This window comes from Nomascus leucogenys, chromosome 10 (genome assembly GCF_006542625.1).
Source record: "Nomascus leucogenys isolate Asia chromosome 10, Asia_NLE_v1, whole genome shotgun sequence".
Classification (NCBI taxonomy): domain Eukaryota; kingdom Metazoa; phylum Chordata; class Mammalia; order Primates; family Hylobatidae; genus Nomascus; species Nomascus leucogenys.
Genome location: NC_044390.1, coordinates 41,425,268 through 41,445,558, shown reverse-complemented (window position 1 = coordinate 41,445,558; position 20,291 = coordinate 41,425,268). Strand labels below are relative to the sequence as shown.

The following is a 20,291-nucleotide window of genomic DNA, read 5'->3' as shown; positions in this document are numbered from 1 at the left end:
AAGGAAGGGCAGGTGGTGGTGGGCAGGCTTGGGGCAGCAGATGGATCTAGAAGCCAGTTTGGAGGGAGGCTAAAACCAGAACAAGAGCCAGTGGGTGGGTACAGTGGGTGCAGGGATGAAAGATATTTGGGTTTTGGTGCCAAGGGGAGAGACTGAGAGAGGGGTGGAGGTGGGATTGCTGGTGGGAAGGCCAGGCAGGAAGGAATGTGCAGGGTGTGAGCAGCTGGAGGTGGCAGAGCTATGTGTGTGGGTGCCCAGGTGTGGCGAGAATCTGCACGTGTTTTCAGGCTTTGCTCAAACAAGGGCGCCAAGGCCCACTCCCCTCAGAGGACCCGGGGTTCCTCTCCAGCTCCTGGACACTTGACTCCACCCAAAGACAGGCATCCCAGGACAGATATCCAGAAGCTCCTGCCTTCTCTGGGCTCTGCCTATAGAGGGTGACTAAGTGTGCCACCTCTCCAAGCTTGAGCTCATCAAATCTGTTTCCCGGTTTCACACTCCAGGGACAAAGCCAAATTCCTGGGCAAACTCAGGTGTGGTTTTTCTGCCCTGGTCCAGGGCCGAAATGATGGAGTTTCCCATACCAGGAGGTGGCTGGGCAGAGAAGAGTGGGTGATGAGTGTCAGAATCCTAACCCACCCAGAGATCAAGAGGTGGGGTTTCTCCCACTTTGAACTGTGTTCCATCTTCTTTTTGCTTTTTTGGAGGGAGAGTCTCGCTCTGTCCCCTAGGCTGGCATGCTGTGGTGTGATCTCGGCTCACTGCAACCTCCGCCTCCTGGGTTCAAGTGACTCTCCTGCCTCAGCCTCCTGAGTAGCTGGGATTAGCCGGGCACCTGCCATGATGCCCGGCTAATTTATGTACTTTCAGTAGAGACGGGGTTTCACCATGTTGGCCAGGCTGGTCTCGAACTCCTGACCTCAGGTGATCCGCCTGCCTCGGCCTCCCCAAGTGCAGGGATTACAGGTGTGAGCCATCGTGCCTGGCCTGAACTGTGTCCCATCTTCTCTATCCTTCTCCACCCCATCCTTTCATTTTCTGCCAGCCTCAGTCCCTCTTCTCTGTCTGTCTATTCCTTTGTGGCATGATTCGATTCAGGACTTCAGCATCTGTCTCCATAACTGAGAATGGCCTGGAGTTGTCCTTTTTTTTTTTTTTTTTTTTTTTTTTATGAATTCTCACTCTGATGCCCAGGCTGGAGTGCAGTGGCAATCTCGGCTCACTGCAGCCTCCGCCTCCCAGGTTCAAGTGATTCTCCTGCCTCAGCCTCCTGAGTAGCTAGGATTACAGATGCACACCACCACAGCCAGCTAATTTTTGTATTTTTAGTAGAGATGGAGTTTCACCATGTTGGCCAGGCTGGTCTCAAACTCCTGACCTCAGGTGGTCTACCTGCCTCGGCCTCCCAAAGTGCTGGGATTACAAGTGTGAGCCACTGCACACAGCCAAAATCAGCCCCTTTTTAATCCTGGTTTTGTTGATGTTATATTTTTCACCTCCTTGATTGTACACCAAAATGTAGCTCCCTTTATTTAATTAATCATCTGTGTTTTGGTCTCGGTTCATTAAAACCTCCTCACCTGTACACCCAGTTTACTTTCTTCTCCCAGGCCATCAAAGCAGGAGAGACTCACCCTGCCCTGGTCCCATGGCAGGTGCTTGGCAAATGAATTTCTCATGGATGTTGGCGGAAGGAAGAGGTTATGTCATTCTGCCCCTTCTTGCATCCATCCCTCTCTGGGATGGTGACTACTTCCTGGTGCAAACCCCCACTCTCCCTGAACCTTGGTCACAGCTGCGTGTCAACCTGCTCTGCAGGTGAGGGTGCCTGCCTGTGAGTCACTGAGGTGCAAGCAAACCCCTACCCTGGGACTGCAGGGGAGGGAGATGTTTGTCCACTTGTTCTTTGTCAGACATTTATTGAAAACCTGCTTTGTGGCCGGGCGCGGTGGCTCACGCTTGTAATCCCAGCACTTTGGGAGGCTGAGGCGGGCGGATCACGAGGTCAGGAGATCGAGACCACGGTGAAACCCCGTCTCTACTAAAAATACAAAAAATTAGCCGGGCGTGGTGGCAGGCGCCTGTAGTCCCAGCTACTTGGAGAGGCTGAGGCAGGAGAATGGCGTGAACCCGAGGGGCGGAGCTTGCAGTGAGCCAAGGTTGCGCCACTGCACTCCAGCCTGGGCGACAGAGCGAGACTCCGTCTCAAAAAAAAAAAAAAGAAAAGAAAACCTGCTTTGTATTGTTCTAAGTGCTGGAGGCACAGTCATGAACAAACAAACGAGAACACAAGCCCTGTGAGGGGCTTAGAGCCCAAGGGGGAGACATCGAACAAATAAACCAATCAAGAGATCATGACAAACTACATGAAAAGCTACAAGGAAAAGAATGGGTGCTGTGAGAAGATATAACGTTCAATAAAATTGGCGATCAGGGCTGGGTGAGGGGGCTCACGCCTGTAATCCCAGCACTTTGGGAGGCTGAGGCAGACAGATCGCCTGAGGTCAGGAGTTTGAGATCAGCCTGGCCAACATGGTGAAACCCTGTCTCTACTAAAAATACAAAAAAAAAAAAAAAAAAAAAAATTAGCCAGGTATAGTGGCACACACCTGTAGCCCCAGCTACTCAGGAGGCTGAGGCGGGAGAATTGCTTGAACCCAGGAGGCAGAGGTTGCAGTGAGCTGAGATGGTACCACTGCACTCCAGCCTAGGCAACAAGAGCGAAACTCTGTCTCAAAAATAAAAAGAAAGAAAAGATTAGCGATCAGATGAAACCTGAGGAATTGACATTTATTCATTCAGGTATAGTTTATTGGGCTAACGCCTTTTTCTGTTTTTCAGACAGGGTCTTGCTCTGTCGCCCGGCTGGAGTGCAGTGACACAATCATAGCTCACTGCAGCCTTGACCTACTAGGCTCAAGTGATCCTCCCACCTCAGCCTCCCTAATAACTGGGACAACAGGTGTGCACCACCACACCTGGCTACTTTTTTTATTTTTTGTAGATACGGGGTTTTGCCACGTTACCCATGTTGGTCTCAAACTCCTGGGCTCAAGTGATCCTCCCACCTTAGCCTCCCAAAGTGTTGGGATTACAGGCATGAGCCACTGCGTCTGGCCCACAAACACCTTTTAAGTGCCAAACACTTTTCTTGTCAATGGGATATAGAAGTGACATAGATGACATCCCTGTCCTCTCAGAGCTTACAGTCCGGTGGGCAGAGACAGTTGACAAGAAAACAAACAATCTTTAGAGAGACATGTGCTCTAAGGAAAATAAAAACGTAGACAGTGTAGCCCTAGAGAAATTTTGCACATTGGAACATAACCCAGAATGGAGAAGTCAGACAAGGCTTCCTGGAAGATGGGCAGAAATTGGGGGGAACGGGGTGACGGCTGACAGTGACAGAGAAAGGGGGGAACTTAGACGCGGAGTGTAAAAGCCTCTCTTAAAGAGTGGGAAACCAAGAGGCAGCCAAGGGAAGCCCTGGGTGGGCTTTCCAGGCATAGGGAGGCAGCAAGAGTCACTCCGCGGGAGAAGCCAAGGATCAGCATGGAGCCTGTGTGCTTCAAGAGACAGAGAGGAGGAAAGGGCTGTCAGGAACAGTGTAAAAGGTGGGATTCCAGGCCAGGTGTGGTGGCTCGCTCCTGTAATCCCAGCATTTTGGAAGGCGGAGGTGGGAGGATCGCTTGAGCCCAAGGGTTCTAGACCAGCCTGAGCAAAAGAGTGAGACCCTCTCTCTACAAAAAAATAAAAAATAAAAATAGTCTGCTGTGGTGACTGCACATGTAGTCCCAGCTACTCAGGAGGCCAAGGCGGGAGGATTGCTTGAGCCCAGGAGTTCGAGGCTGCAGTGAGCCATGATTGCACCACTGCACTCCAGCCTAGGAGAAAGAGTGACACCCTGTCTCAAAATAAATCAACAAATGACAATTTTAAAAAGTGGGATTCCATTCCAGAGGGCAGTGCGTGGCCATGGAACGGTGGTGCATAGCGCGCTGATGTCCCATGCCTCTATGGGGATGGGATGCGGTGGTCTCAGGCCTCTGGCTTGGGCGCCACCCCTCGGTGACGTCACTGGGTACTGTGACGTCACTGGGTACTGTGACGTCACTGGGTACTGTGACGTCATGGCAATTAGCCTCTGACCCACCAGCCCTGGCGCTCCGCACGCACCTCAGTAACATCACGGCAGGTCCCGGCGCAGCCAGGCCAATGATAACTTTATAAGAGGCCATGTCGAAGCGCGACATCGTCCTCACCAATGTCACCGTTGTCCAGTTGCTGCGACAGCCGTGCCCGGGTGAGGGAGGCAGCGGAGGGCGCCGGGGAAGGGTGGAAAGGGTAGTGGGGAGCGTCTGCACCCTCACACCTGTGCCGCATCCCGACCGCCCTTCCTGGCGTGTGCACCATCTAGGGACCAGGGGATCGTCCGCTCTCCCTCCCTCCACACCCGCCAGTGTGCTGGCAGAGTGGGGTTTACCGCGAGGCGGGGAGACCGGGCCTCCGCCTCCAGGGCTGGGTGGGCTTCGCGCTGCTATCACGCGGTAGAAAGAGCAGCAACGAGGGCGCATCGGAGGCTGCAGCCTGAAAGTGGCGGGAAGTGGGCGGGCTTAGGAGGGGCTTATGGAGAACCCAGGGGTGCTGGGCTTCCACGTAAAAGTGATGTTCATGGCGCTTCGCGTGAGGTGGGCTTTGCCCTCCCTGTGATGCACAAAACAAGAACACTTGCAACCTTGCCGGGGACGTGCTGACCACTTCACAGGCGAGAGCTCAGGGAAGCCTCACCACCACCTGAGAAGGCCATTGTGTGCCCGCAGTTTACAGAACGGCCAACAGAGGTTAAGAGAGGGCAAACTACTTCCTGAGTCTCTCAACAAGGGTGGCGCGCGCGCGCACACACACACATTCACTCACTCTAGCCAGAGGAACCAGGTCTTCCGGTGGGCTGCCCCCATTCCCATGCTGTTCCCTCACTTCCCACGGGCGGGGGCCGCAGGGGTAGGTGGGGCCCCCGCTTGGGTCCAGGAGACCCTGGAAGACACAGCAGCAGACAGGCTTATCAGCCTCATGAGACTTGAACCCCTGCCCTGCGCATCACTGCTCCGTGGCCTCGGGCTTCATTTTCCCCTCTGTAAAGTGGGTTTATAGCGCATGCCTCTCGGGATTCAGTGGGAGGACGCAGTGAGGAGCTCGGCGCAGCACCCAGCTAGCCCCCAGGCTTTTCTCCAACCCAGGGACCCCACCCTGACAGTGGAGGCCAAGAGAGTGCAAGGCGGGGGGCGCTGGGAGAGGAGGACCATCTGAGTTTTCTTCGGAAAGGTCACCCATTGGGCTCAGATTCCCACCCTGAACCAGGTGGACAAATCCCCTTTCTCCGATAGCAGAAACAACCCCCAGGGATGCAAACATCCTCAAGTTAACCAATAAACACTAACACCTTCATGAACTTGGATAGCCACTGGAAACACCTATAGTCCAGCCTCAGCCCACAAGGTCTGTGGCAGCAGGGAGAGGTCAGGGAGACAGACAGGCCAGCTGGCCCCCAGCTCCCAGCCCCACCACCTCCCAGGTGCCTTTGATTTGGTGCCAAAAACTTGGACTCCCACTATCCCCTTCCAGCACTTCTCCACTCCCTGCTGTCTCCCTTTCCTCAGGAATCTGCGTAGGAGCAGACTTCCCTCCTCTATTAAAATCAGCTCCTATGTGTGGGCCCCGAGATCTCACTGAGCCCTCACAGCAGCCCCTAGGTGGGGGATCAGCCCGGAGAGGTTCATTACCTCGCTCAAGTCCACAGAGCAGCAGGTCTGTGTGGACTGAGCCAGGCTTGACTTTCCAGCTTGAAACTCTCTGCCACCAGGTCCCCTGAGTCTCCACTTCTGTCTTCTCAAGCCCTCCTCTGTAGCTCAGGCGGCTGCTACCTCCAGGCGCAGGTGTCTTTGAGTGCAGTCTGGGAGCTGGAGTGTGTGTGGAGAGGTGGGAGCCAATGTGAACTTCCATGGGTTTCACAGAGTATGACACATGGTACTCTCTAAGCTTCCCTGAGGATAAGAAATGCCTGGAGTGCTTATTTTATTTTTTAATTTTTTTTTTTTGTGAGATGGAGTTTCGCTCTTGTTGCCCAGGCTGGAGTGCAATGGTGCAAATCTCGGCTCACCGCAACCTCCGCCTCCTGGGTTCAAGCGATTCTCCTGCTTCAGCCTCCCAAGTAGCTGGGATTACAGGCACGCGCCACCACGCCTGGCTAATTTTTTTCTATTTTTAGTAGAGACAGGGTTTCTGCATGTTGGTCCGGCTGGTCTCAAACTCCCGACCTCAGGTGATCCGCCTGCCTCGGCCTCCCAAAGTGCTGGGATTACAGGCGTGAGCCACCGCTCCCGGCCTGGAGTGCTTATTAAAAACAGGATTTCTGGGCCTCCATACAGACCTACTGAGTCCGATTTTTCTAGGAAGAGCCCTCCTCAGGTGATTTTTTTTTTTTTTTTTTTTGAGACAGAGTCTCGCTCTGTCGCTCAGGCTGGAGTGCAGTGGCGCAATCTCGGCTCACTGCAACCTCCGCCTCCCAGGTTCAAGAGATTCTCTTGCCTCAGCCCCCCGAGGAGCTGGGATTACACTATTTTTTAGTAGAGAACAGGTTTCTCCATGTCGGCCAGGCTGGTCTTGAACTCCTGACCTCAAGTGATCCACCCACCTTGGCCTCCCAAAGTGCCAGGATTACAGGCGTGAGCCACCACGCCTGGCCACTCCAATGATTCCTATCATGGAACAGTTTGGGGACCACTGGGCTAAATCAATTATCGGACAAATTCAGGGAACAATCTACAAAATACTAATGCATGTCAAACGTTTCCTCGGCTTGGTCATAAGCACTCCATGTATTACCTGATTTAATCCTCACAACAACCCTCTAAGAAAAGTGCTATGATCTCCCCTTACAGAGGAGGAAATTGAGGCACAGAGAATGTCACCCCAAGCGATCTATGTTGAAAGTACATACCCCGGCCAGGTGCAGTGGCTCACGCCTGTAATCCCAGCACTTTGGGAGGCAGAGGCGGGTGGATCACCTAAGGTCAGGAGTTCGAGACCAGCCTGGCCAACATGGTGAAACCCCGTCTCTACTAAAAATACAAAAATTAGCCAGGCGCCGTGGCGGGTGCCTATAATCCCAGCTACTCGGGAGGCTGAGGCAGGAGAATCACTTGAACCCAGGAGGCGGAGGCTGCAGTGAGCCAAGATCAGGCCACTGCACTCCAGCCTGGGTGACAAAGCAATACTCTGTCTCGGGGAAAAAAAAAAAAGTACATACCCCGTGAATTAGAATCTCCAGGAAAGAGCCCTTGGGATTGATATTTTAAACAAGTTCATTCTGTAGAGAAAGTGGATTTGGGAAACACTGGGCTAAATGGTTGGTCACGCAGCAAAGACAGTTTATTCTCTTTCACTTTGGTGGCATGCAACCCATTCCCTCCCTTCCCCCACACAGTGACCAGAGCACCGCCCCCACCTGAGCCTAAGGCTGAAGTAGAGCCCCAGCCACAACCACAGCCCACACCAGTCAGGGAGGAAATAAAGCCACCACCGCCGCCACCGCCACCTCCTCGCCCTGCTACTCCTCCTCCTAAGATGGTGTCTGTGGCCCGGGAGCTGACTGTGGGCATCAATGGGTGAGTCTATTCCAGGCCCTAATCAGTCTGAAGCCTTAGAGCCCAGCCCCTCCTCTGGCTGCTAACCGGGGGCACCTCCACATTTCCCCCCATCAATGCTTTCATTCCGACAACCCTGGAGAAATAGCCCGGAGTAAGGCAGACAGGGCCCCATGCTCAGCAGCATTCTGGTGGGGAAGACAGTAATCCAATAAAGATATAAGATTGTTCAGTAGTGTGTGCTAGGAACAGTGTAGAACCCAGTGGAAAAGTCAGGCTGGAGAGGGCAGCCTTTGCCAGTGATCAGGGAAGGCTTTGGGGAGAAGGTGTCATTGGAGTGGGACCAGAGTGATGAGACGCAGCCAGCTCCCAGGGCACCTCGCTGGGGAAGGAGTCTTCCAGGCAGCAGGACAAGCAATGATTCTGGGGCAGAGGCGAGCTCAGTGTGTTCAGGGACGGCCAGGAAGTCAGAGTTGCTGGTGTCCACCAAGCAAAGGGAAAAGGAGAGAGGCCGGTGGGAAGCCCAGAGAGGGCTGCTACACCACAGTAAGGAGTGTGGATCTTGTTTTACTGATGGACAGTCGTGGATGTTTTTATGCCAAGAGACGTAATCTGTCTTGAAGTTTTAAAAGATCCATCCAGGCTCACACCTGTAAACCCAGCATTTTGGGAGGCCGAGGCAGGAGAATCCTTTGAGACCAGGAGTTTGAGACCAGCGTGGGCAACATAGCGAGACTCTGTCTCTACAAAAAAAATTTTTTTTAATTGTTTAACGAGAAAATAAAAGATCCATCCAGATACAAAGTTAAGAATAGGGGTTAGGAGCCAGGCACGGTGGCTCACACCTGTGATCCCAGCACTTTGGGAGGCCAAGGAGGGTCTATCAGCTTGAGGTTAGGAGTTCGAGACCAGCCTGGACAACATGGTGAAACCCCGTCTCTACTAAAAATACAAAAATTAGTCAGGTGTGGTGGTACGCGCCTGTAGTCCCAGCTACTCGGGAGGCTGAGGCAGGAGAATCACTTGAACCCAGGAGGCAGAGGTTGCAATGAGCCCAGATAGCGCCACTGCACTCCAGCCTGGGCAAAAGAGCTAGACTCCATGTAAAAAAACAAACAAACAAACAAACAAAAATATATATATATATGGGTTAGGGAACGGATTGGGAGAGGGAGCTAAAAAAGCAGTTAAAGGGTCATCTTGGCAAGAGATGAGCATGGCTGGCACAGAGGTTGTTGCCTTCTTCCCCTGGATTAAGGATTCCCAACCAGGCTCCTTGAGGGAGCCTCCTCTCCATTACCCCCTTCTCTCCCATCCCTTCCTGTCTGTCCCTGGCCAGATTTGGACGCATCGGTCGCCTGGTCCTGCGCGCCTGCATGGAGAAGGGTGTTAAGGTGGTGGCTGTGAATGATCCATTCATTGACCCGGAATACATGGTCAGTAGCTGGCAGAGGGCAGGAACAGCAGGGTGCGACTGGGGTGGGAAACAGACTCAGGGAAGCTGTATGGAAGGCTGTCAGCTGCAATGTGAGACCTTCACCAAAGAGGGGACTCTCTAGGGATCCTCGCCCTGCCACCCCAAGACTAGGAGCCATTCCATCCCCCACAGGTGTACATGTTTAAGTATGACTCCACCCACGGCCGATACAAGGGAAGTGTGGAATTCAGGAATGGACAGCTGGTCGTGGACAACCATGAGATCTCTGTCTACCAGTGGTAAGGAGAGCATCTGTCTGATGCATGGCTGTGACATATTGAGGCAGGGGATGTGGAGGTGGCTAAAATGGGATTCCAGCCTCTCACATGGGGTTCTGAAACCACCCCCAAAATTGCGTGTGCATGCCTCTAGGTACTAATTTGAAGAGGGGAGTCTCAGGTCCTTCACCCCTAAAATGATTAAGAAGCACTAATCCAAAAAGATGCCTCACTGTACTCAAGAATGCTTTTTATTTTTTTTAGGGACCGGGTATCACTCTCTTGCCCAGTCTGGAGTGCAGTGGTGTAATCATAGCTCACCACAGCCTTGACCTCCTGGGCTCAAGTGATCCTCCCACCTTGGCCTCCTGAGTAGTTGGCACAAGCCACCACACCTGGCAAATTTTTTGTAGAGACGAGGTCCATTTGGCCCAGGCTGGTCTCAAACTCCTGGCCCCAAGCAATCCTCCCACCTTGGCCTCCCAGAGTGCTGGGATTACAGGCAGGAGCCATCGCATTTTGCTTTAACGCACATTTGTATGTTTTCTCGTGGGCATAGCAACATGTCCAGAACTCAACTCTTGATTCCCCTTCAGCCCCACACCTATTCGGCTCCCATTGACCACTGCTGGTCAACTGTGCCTGAATTCCAAAGGGAGGAAGGTATAATGAGGCTTGTGCGAACATCCGAACATCCGTTCCCATCATGGCCTGAACCAGTGTTTCAGGTTTACTTTAGAATGCCGTGGGCCGAGAGAAGGGCTACATTCAGTTAGTTGGGGGAGCTTAGAATTTTATTTTTGGCTGACATTCACCTTTCTAATGTAAACTATTAGCCACTCCTGGCTCTGTGGCTGCCTGGGGCTTTTAAACACACACACACACACACACAGGCCCACACACATGCACATACACACAGGCACACTAGTGAACCCTCTCCGAGCCCAGGCAGGGTCTGCAGCCTCCCCAGTGCCCCTCCCCAGAGATCTAATCTCAGCCCTTCTCCTTGTACTTACTGGGGTAGGGTGAGTGATAAAGGGGCAGGGATGGGTGCAGGAAGTTTGTGGGCAGGGGGCAGAGACTGGAGAGTCAGTGAAAATGGAAGAAAGCTGCTTAACCCAAGTTTGAAATCATGACACCAGAAATAACTCCAGCACCATAGTTGTCACGCAGACTTCAACGTGGCCACCACCATTCCTGCCACTTGGAGTCATCCCTCTTCCCCACCTGGCTGCCTCCTCTGTCCACGGCCCCGACTCAGGTGTTGCCTTCTCTGGTCACTTGTGCAATGCGGTTCCCCGCCCCTCCAGTCCCCTCTCCATCCCCACACTGTTGGGCTGCACAAGCCAGGCTGTGTGCCTGCACTCTGCCCTGCACCGCCACTAGCTAGCTGGGTGACCTTGGGCAAGGAACCAAACTTGCCTGAGCCTCAGTTTCCTGTTGTATCTGATGGGAATGATGAGCAAACCCACCACAGCAGTAGCTGGGAGCACGAATGGAGTGAACACGTGTTTGCAGACACTTAAACGGGCACTTCCCACAAGGCCATGGCCTTGCAGGGAGGGCTCTGTCAACTGGTACCACCACTGTTGTTCTGGCATTAGCAGGTACAGGCCCTGGTAGACATTCAGAACTTCCTTTGAATGAATGAAAGGAATCCTCAAAACAGCCCGGTGGGCAGGAGGCTGGGGCCCATGACAGCCTTGGGGAGGGCCTGGGGTCTTCTGGGGCACAGTCTTTGCCTCAGGCCAACTCAGCAATTGCTGCAGAGGAATCGCAAGTGTCCCTAATTTGGAAGGCAGGAAGTGGGGGGTATCTGAGAAGAGCTAGTTGGGCCAGATGATGGAAAGTGGACTGACAGAGCAGGAGACAGGAAGAGGATAACCATGTGCTATGGCCTTGTGGGGCAGCCCATTCATTCACTCACTCTGGCAGTGGAAACAGGAGTGCAGACCCGAGGTGGGGCCAGCCACCTGCACTCCAGCAGGCTCTCCCTCTCACGCCCCTCCCCTCTGCCCTGACAGCAGTAAAAAAATGCAAAAAATGACAGCGGTAGCACTTCTTCATTGGGTTGTGAAGGTTACATGAGTTTAATACAGGTAAGGCACTTAGAATATGGGCACAGGACAGGTGCTCAGTAAACATGTATAAAATGGCTAACTAAAAACAAAAAAAAACAAAAACACGAGGCCAGGTGCAGTGGCTCATGCCTGTCATCCCAGCACTTTGGGAGGCTGAGGTGGGTGGATCACCTGAGGTCAGGAGTTTGAGACCAGCCTGGCCAACAGAGCAAAACCCCGTCACCACTAAAAATACAAAAAACAACAACAATAAAAAACTAGCCAGGTGTGGTAGTGCATGCCTGTAACCCCAGCTACTCGGGAGGCAGAGGCAGGAGAATCGCTTGAACCCGGAAGGTGGAGGTTGCAGTGAGCAGAAATCGTGCCACTGCACTCCAGCCTGAGTGACAGAGTGAGACTGTCTCAAAAACAAAACAAAACAAAACAAACAAAGAAAACCCATGAGGCCAGGCACGGTGGCTCACACCTGTAATCCCAGCACTGTGGAAGGCCAAGGATCACTTGAGCCCAGGGGTTCTAAAGCACCCTGGGCAACAAAAGTGAGACCCCATCTCTACAAAAAATTTTAAAAATTAGCTGGGCATGGTGATGTGCGCCTGTAGTCCCAGCTACTCGGGAGGCCAAGGCAGGAGGATGGCTGGAGCCAGGAAGATCAAGGCTGCAGTGAGCTCTGATTGCACCACTGCACTCCAGCCTGGGCGACAGAGGAAGACCCTGTCTCAAAACAAACAAACCCTACAAACATTGATTGAACCCCCCATTGAGGAGAGCAGGCTCAATGGCCAAGGAAATAGACCGACACTGGCCAAGAATTGCAGAAGCAAAGCACCATGATAAACCTGGGAAGGAAGAAAGTGGAATACAGTTTATTTACTTAATGCTTGTTTGCTAAAGCCAAGTAGAAAATGGCAATACTAGGTGTTTAATGTGTTTCAAATACAAATGTTTGTCAAAATACCAAGTAAAAACATAAATTTATAAAACAGGAAACCAGAAACCTCCCTTACCTTTCCAGTGTAAACCATGAGCCACTGCTGCCCCAAGGCTGCCTCAGGCTTCAGGAGTCCTCCAGGAGCTTTTTCTTTAATACAGTGTCTGTTTTCAGGGACTCTCCTGGCCCTTGGCAGTCAGCTTCCTATTGCAGGAGCTGAGGGTCTAGGAGGGTTCGTGGCAAGGTTTTCAGGGCTGGGAAGCAGAAAGCAGCCAGGCAGGCCTCACAGTCACAGAGTCTACGTCCCAGGCAGCATATGGAGAAAGGGTCTGGGCTGGCTGACAGCAGTCAGCGTTGGTGCCTCCGAGGAGGTTGAGGGCTGAGTTGGGGAGGTCACCATCTGTACCCAGGCATAGCAGGGGTGGTGCAATCAGCAAAGGGAAAGTGGTCTGAAGTGGGGCAGTGGTGAAAAGCTAGGCCAGCGGGGTGGAGCCCATCTGGAGCAAGTAGGTGTGTGGGGTAGGGGACGCAGGTGGTTGCAGGTGGGCTGGCACCTGCTCAGCCTGTCAAATGGTGAAAGCCATGGACTATGAAGGTGGGGCTCAAGCAGGGGAGACTGACTCAGCCCTGCCACTTCCCCATAGCAAGGAGCCCAAACAGATCCCCTGGAGAGCTGTTGGGAGCCCCTACGTGGTGGAGTCCACAGGCGTGTACCTCTCCATAGAGGCAGCTTCAGTAAGCCGGGAAGAGGTGTCCAGGGCTAGCTGGGGGGGATGATGGCGCCAGAAGCCCCTGACACCTGCGCTTCCTCCCCAGGACCACATCTCAGCAGGTGCTCAACGTGTGGTCATCTCTGCGCCCTCACCAGACGCACCAACGTTCGTCATGGGTGTGAATGAAAATGACTATAACCCTGGCTCCATGAACATTGTGAGGTAATGTGGGCAGTGACATCCTGCAATGTGTGGAAGGCAGGGTAGACTCATCCTCCCTACCCTCAGCCCCACTGGATTCCTGGGCGCTTGGCTTCTGCTTCTCCTTCCCGAAACTATCTGCTAAAAACGCATGACTTCCGAAGGACAAGCTTGGAGAGCCTTCCCAGCTGCACCTCAGTGCCTCCTTCGGTCTGACAGTGTCCCCACAGATCCCTCTCACTCTCATCCTGACGTTTCATAAAACCAAGTCTGCGTGCATACCCCAAGAGGGGTAAGGGTGGAGGGGTGGCTCTGCGACTCACCTCACAGTGCCCGTGCACACCTTGGCTGTTTCAGCAACGCATCCTGCACCACCAACTGTTTGGCTCCCCTCGCCAAAGTCATCCACGAGCGATTTGGGATCGTGGAAGGGTTGATGGTGAGTTGAGGATGAGGGGCTGGGGCAGGAAGGGTGGCAGGGAAACCCAACCTCTTCTTCCCGGGCCTTGCTTACTGTATGGAGTTAAGAGGGAGAGACTGGTTTCGGGAGGAGGGGCCCACCAGTGCAGAAGTCTTTTAAAACACTGTACAACCCTCAGGCAAGGCTGGACCCTGGCCTGCACACGTCCCCTCCTGTGGTCTGTGGTGGTGGCCCCACCAGCCTCCACACCTAGGCCACCACCTTAGTCCTGGAAAAAAGAGGCATGGGAGCTTAGGAGCATGAAGGCCTCATCTTGGTCCTTCTCTTCCCCAAGACCACAGTCCATTCCTACACGGCCACCCAGAAGACAGTGGACGGGCCATCAAGGAAGTCCTGGCGAGATGGGCGGGGTGCCCACCAGAACATCATCCCAGCCTCCACTGGGGCTGCGAAAGCCGTGACCAAAGTCATCCCAGAGCTCAAAGGGTATGAGGACAAGAAGCTGCAACCAGGGTTGGGGGTATACCCCGGGAGGACTGGCCTGGCTCTCAGTCCTTAAGAGGAAAGCAGGGGCCTGGCCCAGCCACAGAGCAAGGGGGAATGGAGGGCAACGTCCCTAAGTTCTGACTCCTGTTTCTCATGGGGGATTCTCCAGGAAGCTGACAGGGATGGCGTTCCGGGTACCAACCCCGGATGTGTCTGTCGTGGACCTGACCTGCCGCCTCGCCCAGCCTGCCCCCTACTCAGCCATCAAGGAGGCTGTAAAAGCAGCAGCCAAGGGGCCCATGGCTGGCATCCTTGCCTACACCGAGGATGAGGTAGGGGCTGAGGAGAGGAGACCCTGGAAGGAGCCCTCTGGGAAGGGACATGATTTCCACTTGCCAGGGAGCTGCTCTCAATGTGCCAAGACAGAAACTGCAGGGCGGGAAGGGAGATCTCCCTGCCTCAGGGCCTTTGCACTTGCTGTTCCTTTGGTCTGGAATGCTTCCCTTGCCAGGTGACCATACAGTCTGTCCTTACTTCCTCCAAGTCTCTACTTTAACCTCCCTCTTCAGCAAGGCACCCCCTCAAAAGATGTTCTTTTTGTGGCCCTATTCCTCACCTGAAATTTCATTTCATAGTCACTGATGGCCCCAGTGGTGTGTGCATTCCAGGAAAACAAGGATTTAGGGGCTGCGTTTTCACTTTTGTGGCTCCAACCTGGCATACAGCAGGTGACTAATATGTGCTTAGTGAACAAAAGACAACAGCTTCCATTTTTTTCAATACTCGCTGAGGGCCAGGCCATGGCCAGGTGCGTTCTCTGTGAGGAGTGGATGCCATGGTCATGGTGGACCCCTGTACATCCACCTTGGTGCTGTCTCCCTGCATTAACTCTTGCAGGTCCACTTCCCCACAGTCACTGGGATCTTTTGTTTTAATGGAATCACATTGCATCACCCGTTTTCAGGATTGAAAACACTCCTGTGGCCTTTCATGACACTAGGGCTAAAACCCTCAGGTCCTCCGTTCCTGCAGCTCCTTCCACCTCAGACACTATGCTGAGGGCCCCAGCCGGTCAGATCTTTCTAGTCATCTAGACCCAGGCTCATGGCCACCCCTCAGAGAGGCCCTCCATGCTGGCCCACTCCAAATGCTTGCATTATTCCTAGGAAAGGGATGTACTGGTACAGCATGAGGGTGTTTGTGACCTGTGCTCTTTGACCAGACCCCGCCACAGTGCCTTGGTCACACCCTGCACTTGGTCATACCCTCCAGTCCAGAGACTGCACACAGTAGGGCTACATCAAATATTATAGATGAATGCATGGATGGGCGATAGAGCTCCTGGAGGTCCTTGCTCTGCCCGACACACTTATCTTTGAAATTCTGACTTCCAGGTCGTCTCTACGGACTTCCTCGGTGATACCCACTCGTCCATCTTCGATGCTAAGGCCGGCATTGCGCTCAATGACAATTTCGTGAAGCTCATTTCATGGTAAGGGGGAAGGAGCTGGAGACTTAGAGGGAGGGGAACTAAGGGGTGGTCGGAAGGAAACCCCTTGAACCTCCCGACCCCTCCTCCACAGGTACGACAACGAATATGGCTACAGTCACCGGGTGGTCGACCTCCTCCGCTACATGTTCAGCCGAGACAAGTGAAACGGGAAGGTCCTTTCTTTCCTTCCCAGGGGCCAGGGCCGGAACATGTGCCTCCCGTTCCAGCATCTGGCTGCCCGGGGGAGGAAGGGCACCCGGGGCGGGCGCCCCACGCCGCCGGGTCCACGGTGAAATAAAAAACAGTGCTCACGGCTGCGTCCCGTATCTCTGCGCCGGTCAGGGCGGGTTCTGATCCGGGTTTGAGGCCCGCCCCACCCTTACTCGATCGCCTGCGCCCACGGGCGAGGGGTCGCGCGCGACTCCAAGCCGGGTTCCACTTCAGGAGACAGGGACCGCGATGACAGCGGGAGAGGCCCCGCATGGCCGGAAGTCACTGCCCACAGCGCTGGGCGGGCAGCGGTGGGAACCAGGACCGGCCACAGGCGCTCTGACGTCACTGGGCGCGACGCCCCGCGCCGGGACTACTGCTCCCAGAAGGTCGCGCGCGGGCCCCCGCCAGTCAGGTGGGCGCCAGGCCCTGGCCGTGGCGAAAGTACCGGCGGAACCGGAGACCCGCTCCCAGAGACGCCGCCTCGCGATCCCCGCGCGGGCGGGACCGGGCGGTCGGCGTCATGACCCTGTTTCACTTCGGGAACTGCTTCGCTCTTGCCTACTTTCCCTACTTCATCACCTACAAGTGCAGCGGCCTGTGAGTGCGGGAAGGGCGCGGGGCGGAGAGGGTGCTGGGCCCGGGCCGACCCTCACCTCCTGCTTCTCCAGGTCCGAGTACAACGCCTTCTGGAAATGCGTCCAGGCTGGAGTCACCTACCTCTTTGTCCAACTCTGCAAGGTGAGGGCCACCAGGACCCCACGTGTTCTGGCCCCCAGGCTCTGCAGACCCAGGGACCCGCCCCCGTTGCCTATCCCCCACCCCCAGCCCCACGGTGGGACCGCCCTCGGGACTCCGTATTGGGAGGCGTCAGGATACCTAGAGAGGATGGACTTTAAAGAGGGCACGACCTGAGAAGAGACCTAGAAGCAACTTTTGCGTAGCACTTAGTAAAACTGAGAAAACCTCAGTAGTGTGGTTGGCTAAGAGGTTTTTTTTGGTGCGGTTAAGAGTGATCACTGATTCCCTACGTGCTGCTAACACTGCCCAAGGAGCAGCACCTTCAGACCTGACTCAGGTGCCCTGTGATCACCCAGAACTCAAACTTCCAGCCCCGTCGGGGACCCGGGGACCTATCCTCTATCTCCCCGATTCCTGTAATTTTGCCACGATCTGGTGGTTCCTCTTCCAGATGGGCCCCCAGAACCTGTCCTGCCCTCCTCATACCCACGAACTTCCCACAAATCCCACGTGGTTTATTTTGATCCCCTCACCTTGAAGTGACCTCTTTCTGCTTTCTGTTCTCAGATGCTGTTCTTGGCCACTTTCTTTCCCACCTGGGAAGGCGGCATCTATGACTTCATTGGGGTGAGAGGGGTCAGGGACGGGCAGGGAGTTCAGGAGTGGGGCTCCCTGTCCCCCTGTGCTTACTTAAGCCTCAACCTGACCCGCAGGAGTTCATGAAGGCCAGCGTGGATGTGGCAGACCTGGTAGGTCTAAACCTTGTCATGTCCCGGAATGCCGGCAAGGGGGAGTACAAGATCATGGTTGCTGCCCTGGGCTGGGCCACCGCCGAGCTTATTATGTCCCGGTGCGTGCAACAGCCTGGAGCCCAGACCCCTGAGAAGGGACACCTGGGTTCCACGGGGGTGCTGGAGGGCAGGGGCTCAAAGCCTGGTGCTGAAGGTGTCTAGGTACTGGAGAATCCCATCCTTTGCCTTCCTCAGCTGCATTCCCCTATGGGTCGGAGCCCGGGGCATTGAGTTTGACTGGAAGTACATCCAGATGAGCATAGACTCCAACATCAGTCTGGTAGGCAGTCCTGCTCTCCCACATACACATTTCTGCTGGCAGCCATACTCCTCCCTGAGTCCTGGCCCCAACTTTCTGCCTCCCTCCAGGTCCATTACATCGTCGCGTCTGCTCAGGTCTGGATGATAACACGGTATGATCTGTACCACACCTTCCGGCCAGCTGTCCTCCTGCTGATGTTCCTCAGTGTCTACAAGGCCTTCGTTATGGAGTGAGTTGGGTGGGGTTTAGGGCTGGGTCCAAAGTGGGGTGGGTTATCTAGTCTCCCTCCCTTATTGTGACATTTTCCTGCAGGACCTTCGTCCACCTCTGCTCGCTGGGCAGCTGGACAGCCCTACTGGCCCGAGCAGTGGTAACGGGGCTGCTGGCCCTCAGCACTTTGGCCCTGTATGTCGCCGTTGTCAATGTGCACTCCTAGGCTTTGTGTCTCAGATGTTGATGTACCTTTTGCCTGCCTCGCTCCAGGTTTTAGTGAAGTAAACAGTATTTGGAAAGTTGCTGCTGCCTCCATTTCTCTCTCTTGGGAACTGTCTCCCAATACCGTGTCCACCTGGGTCCCAGAGGCCCTGGTTCTGTCTCAGGAGCCAGGTAGACAAGCTGGAAGCTGGCCAGTCACTGACTTGTCCCATGTCCTGTTCCTCAGGCTCCTTGTTTGCCAGGAGTAGACAGAAGGTTTGGATGATCTTTGAGCAGTGGCAGAGGCCAGGGCCCTCAGGGAACAGGTGATAGAGGGGAGCTAGAATCCAAGACAATGCCCTTGGGGGGCTCTTCCTCTCCTCACAGCCCCAACCTGGGCCTCCTCACATGGGCCCTTCCGGGGCTGGTTGCCTCCGAGGCTCCTGGCCCCAGTGTCCCCCTCCAATCCGTCCTCTGTATGGCAGCCAGGGGATCTATCTGAAACCCATCTAACCAGGTCATCCTCCCACTTGCAGCCGCTTGCGGCCCCTTGTTACACAGTGGACAGTCCAATTGCTTGGCCTTTGGTTTTACCCAACCAGCAAAACCAGCTTTTCTGAAACTGCTCCCTAGAATAATTTGTCGAGCCAGATTCTTAACATCGTTCAAGCCATGGGGTCAGCATGGGGCTGGGGGGAGAGTTGTGACTGTGAGCTCCTCAGTTCTGTGGCCCTCAGATCAGATCCCAGCCTGAGCCTTCTCAGGGTGGAGAGACAGCTGCAGCCAAGGAGCAGAGCAGTGGGGCCCCCAGCTTGGACATCGTCCTGGATTCCCCCCTCCACCCTCAGCCTTCCTTGGTCCACTGAAGCCAGCTCCCCGCCTCTCTCTGAGGGGGATGTGTCAGAAATTTTGAATGTCATGTTTAAGCTCCACTTTGATGCACACCCTCCCCACTCAGGAAGATGCTCCCCATCCTTGGTGTTCCCAGTGGGGTACCCCAGGGAGTAGGATAGCGCCGTTGCCCCTCCTCCTCCACCAGGCTGTTGAGGTTCCACATGATTTTTTTTAAGCTTAGGCCTAGGAAAGCTCACTATGACCATCTTGGTGTTTCCAGAGGGAGCAGTTGCCCTCAGACGGCAGCTGCCATCTAGGCCACTCTTCCTCATTGTTTGGAGTAAAGACAGGGTCCATGGGTCTCTTGGGAGCTGGAAGTGATTGATCGCCTTGACTTTGATGTGGAAAGGAAGTAGATGGGGCAGTCTATCTGGGTGGACTTGTGACAAGGTCACTTTCTCCCACACTTCATGCCCCACATGGCTCTTCACACATATTGAGACAAGTGTAGGTTGCAAAATTATCAACTGGAATAATCCCAGCTTATATGGGGTTCAGGGAGAGAGACTGGAGTGGCTGGGGCTGAGCTGGCAGAGGACGGTGAAGCCTGAGCAGTTGGACTGTGGGGAGCCAGGCTTCAGGTGATCGGGGTTATGATGGGAAAACCCCGGGTTATGGGGACCCAGAGGAGCCGCCTGGCCTGCCATGGAAGCAGTGCAGGCTCCCCTGAGCAGAGGACATGTGAGCTGAGACCTAAAGAATGAGTGATTGGGGCAAGGCAGAGGTAATGGTCTTGAGGTCAGAGAGGGGCCTGTTTTTCCCAAGGGAACATAACTGGTTGGAATGAGTTCAAGGGGGCTTGTAAGACTACAGAAGCTGGCAGGGGTCAGATCACAGAAGGCTTTAGGAACCATGGAGAGCTCTAGGCAAAGGAAGGACAGGGTCAAATTTGACTTTAGGAAGCTCTGCATGGCTGTTGTCTGAAATGGTAAAGCTAAGGCCACGAGGCCAGGGCTGGACCAGGGCAGGGCTTGGTGGGGTTAGGGGAGTGACTAAGAAGCCAAGCCCAGGTGTTGGTGATCAGTGGGCTGTGTGTATTTATTTACCGGCAGGGGGCGCTAACAGGTAAGGGAGGAGCAAAGAGTTCCAGGATAACTGGAGTTTGGGGCTTGTAAGCCCGAGGGCTCACCACGTTTCCAAGGGAGAAGGGACCACACTGATGGGACAGTGGGACTATCAGATTGGGTCAGTGCATGGGTACAGGTATGGGGGATGATGAAGAGGCCAGTGTAGGTCACCTCCAACATTGGGGGAAGCTGGGGACAGATGTGGGTCTCACTGCAGAAATAACTGAAGCCATGGGGGACTGGAGGGCC

At 54.4% G+C, this 20,291-nt stretch overlaps 2 protein-coding genes and 1 long non-coding RNA gene across 4 annotated transcripts; 2 read left to right on the top strand and 1 right to left on the bottom strand.

The window, feature by feature from the left end:
• Window positions 1-4,135: 4,135 nt before the first annotated feature.
• On the top strand, window positions 4,136-15,973 carry GAPDHS (glyceraldehyde-3-phosphate dehydrogenase, spermatogenic). The gene is made up of 11 exons (XM_003280039.4): window positions 4,136-4,303; window positions 7,484-7,664; window positions 8,983-9,079; window positions 9,253-9,359; window positions 12,995-13,085; window positions 13,167-13,285; window positions 13,622-13,703; window positions 14,020-14,171; window positions 14,341-14,503; window positions 15,566-15,663; window positions 15,755-15,973. The coding sequence occupies exons 1-11, from the start codon at window positions 4,237-4,239 to the stop codon at window positions 15,825-15,827; spliced, it is 1,230 nt and encodes a 409-aa protein (XP_003280087.1). The 5' UTR covers window positions 4,136-4,236; the 3' UTR covers window positions 15,828-15,973.
• On the bottom strand, window positions 11,407-16,686 carry LOC105738367. Of its 2 annotated transcripts, XR_001114166.2 has the most exons (4): window positions 16,594-16,686; window positions 13,588-13,953; window positions 12,427-12,750; window positions 11,407-12,258 (listed from the first exon to the last, which is right to left on the bottom strand). It is a non-coding gene; the product is annotated as an uncharacterized LOC105738367 (long non-coding RNA). The 2 variants fall into 2 exon arrangements; XR_004031955.1 differs by lacking the exon at window positions 16,594-16,686 and having other exon boundaries at window positions 13,588-15,776.
• On the top strand, window positions 16,276-18,182 carry TMEM147 (transmembrane protein 147). The gene is made up of 7 exons (XM_003280040.4): window positions 16,276-16,473; window positions 16,545-16,614; window positions 17,182-17,241; window positions 17,328-17,464; window positions 17,601-17,685; window positions 17,775-17,896; window positions 17,980-18,182. The coding sequence occupies exons 1-7, from the start codon at window positions 16,397-16,399 to the stop codon at window positions 18,101-18,103; spliced, it is 675 nt and encodes a 224-aa protein (XP_003280088.1). The 5' UTR covers window positions 16,276-16,396; the 3' UTR covers window positions 18,104-18,182.
• The last annotated feature ends 2,109 nt before the right edge of the window (window positions 18,183-20,291 follow it).

Excerpts from the sequence above, each read along its gene's own strand:
- GAPDHS (XM_003280039.4), top strand. The coding sequence starts at position 4,237 with ATGTCGAAGCGCGACATCGTCCTCACCAATGTCACCGTTGTCCAGTTG. Across the intron at positions 7,665-8,982 it reads CTGACTGTGGGCATCAATGG|ATTTGGACGCATCGGTCGCC; the intron begins GTGAGTCTATTC and ends GTCCCTGGCCAG. Across the intron at positions 14,172-14,340 it reads GTCATCCCAGAGCTCAAAGG|GAAGCTGACAGGGATGGCGT; the intron begins GTATGAGGACAA and ends GGGATTCTCCAG.
- TMEM147 (XM_003280040.4), top strand. The coding sequence starts at position 16,397 with ATGACCCTGTTTCACTTCGGGAACTGCTTCGCTCTTGCCTACTTTCCC. Across the intron at positions 16,474-16,544 it reads ACCTACAAGTGCAGCGGCCT|GTCCGAGTACAACGCCTTCT; the intron begins GTGAGTGCGGGA and ends CTGCTTCTCCAG. Across the intron at positions 16,615-17,181 it reads TCTTTGTCCAACTCTGCAAG|ATGCTGTTCTTGGCCACTTT; the intron begins GTGAGGGCCACC and ends TTCTGTTCTCAG.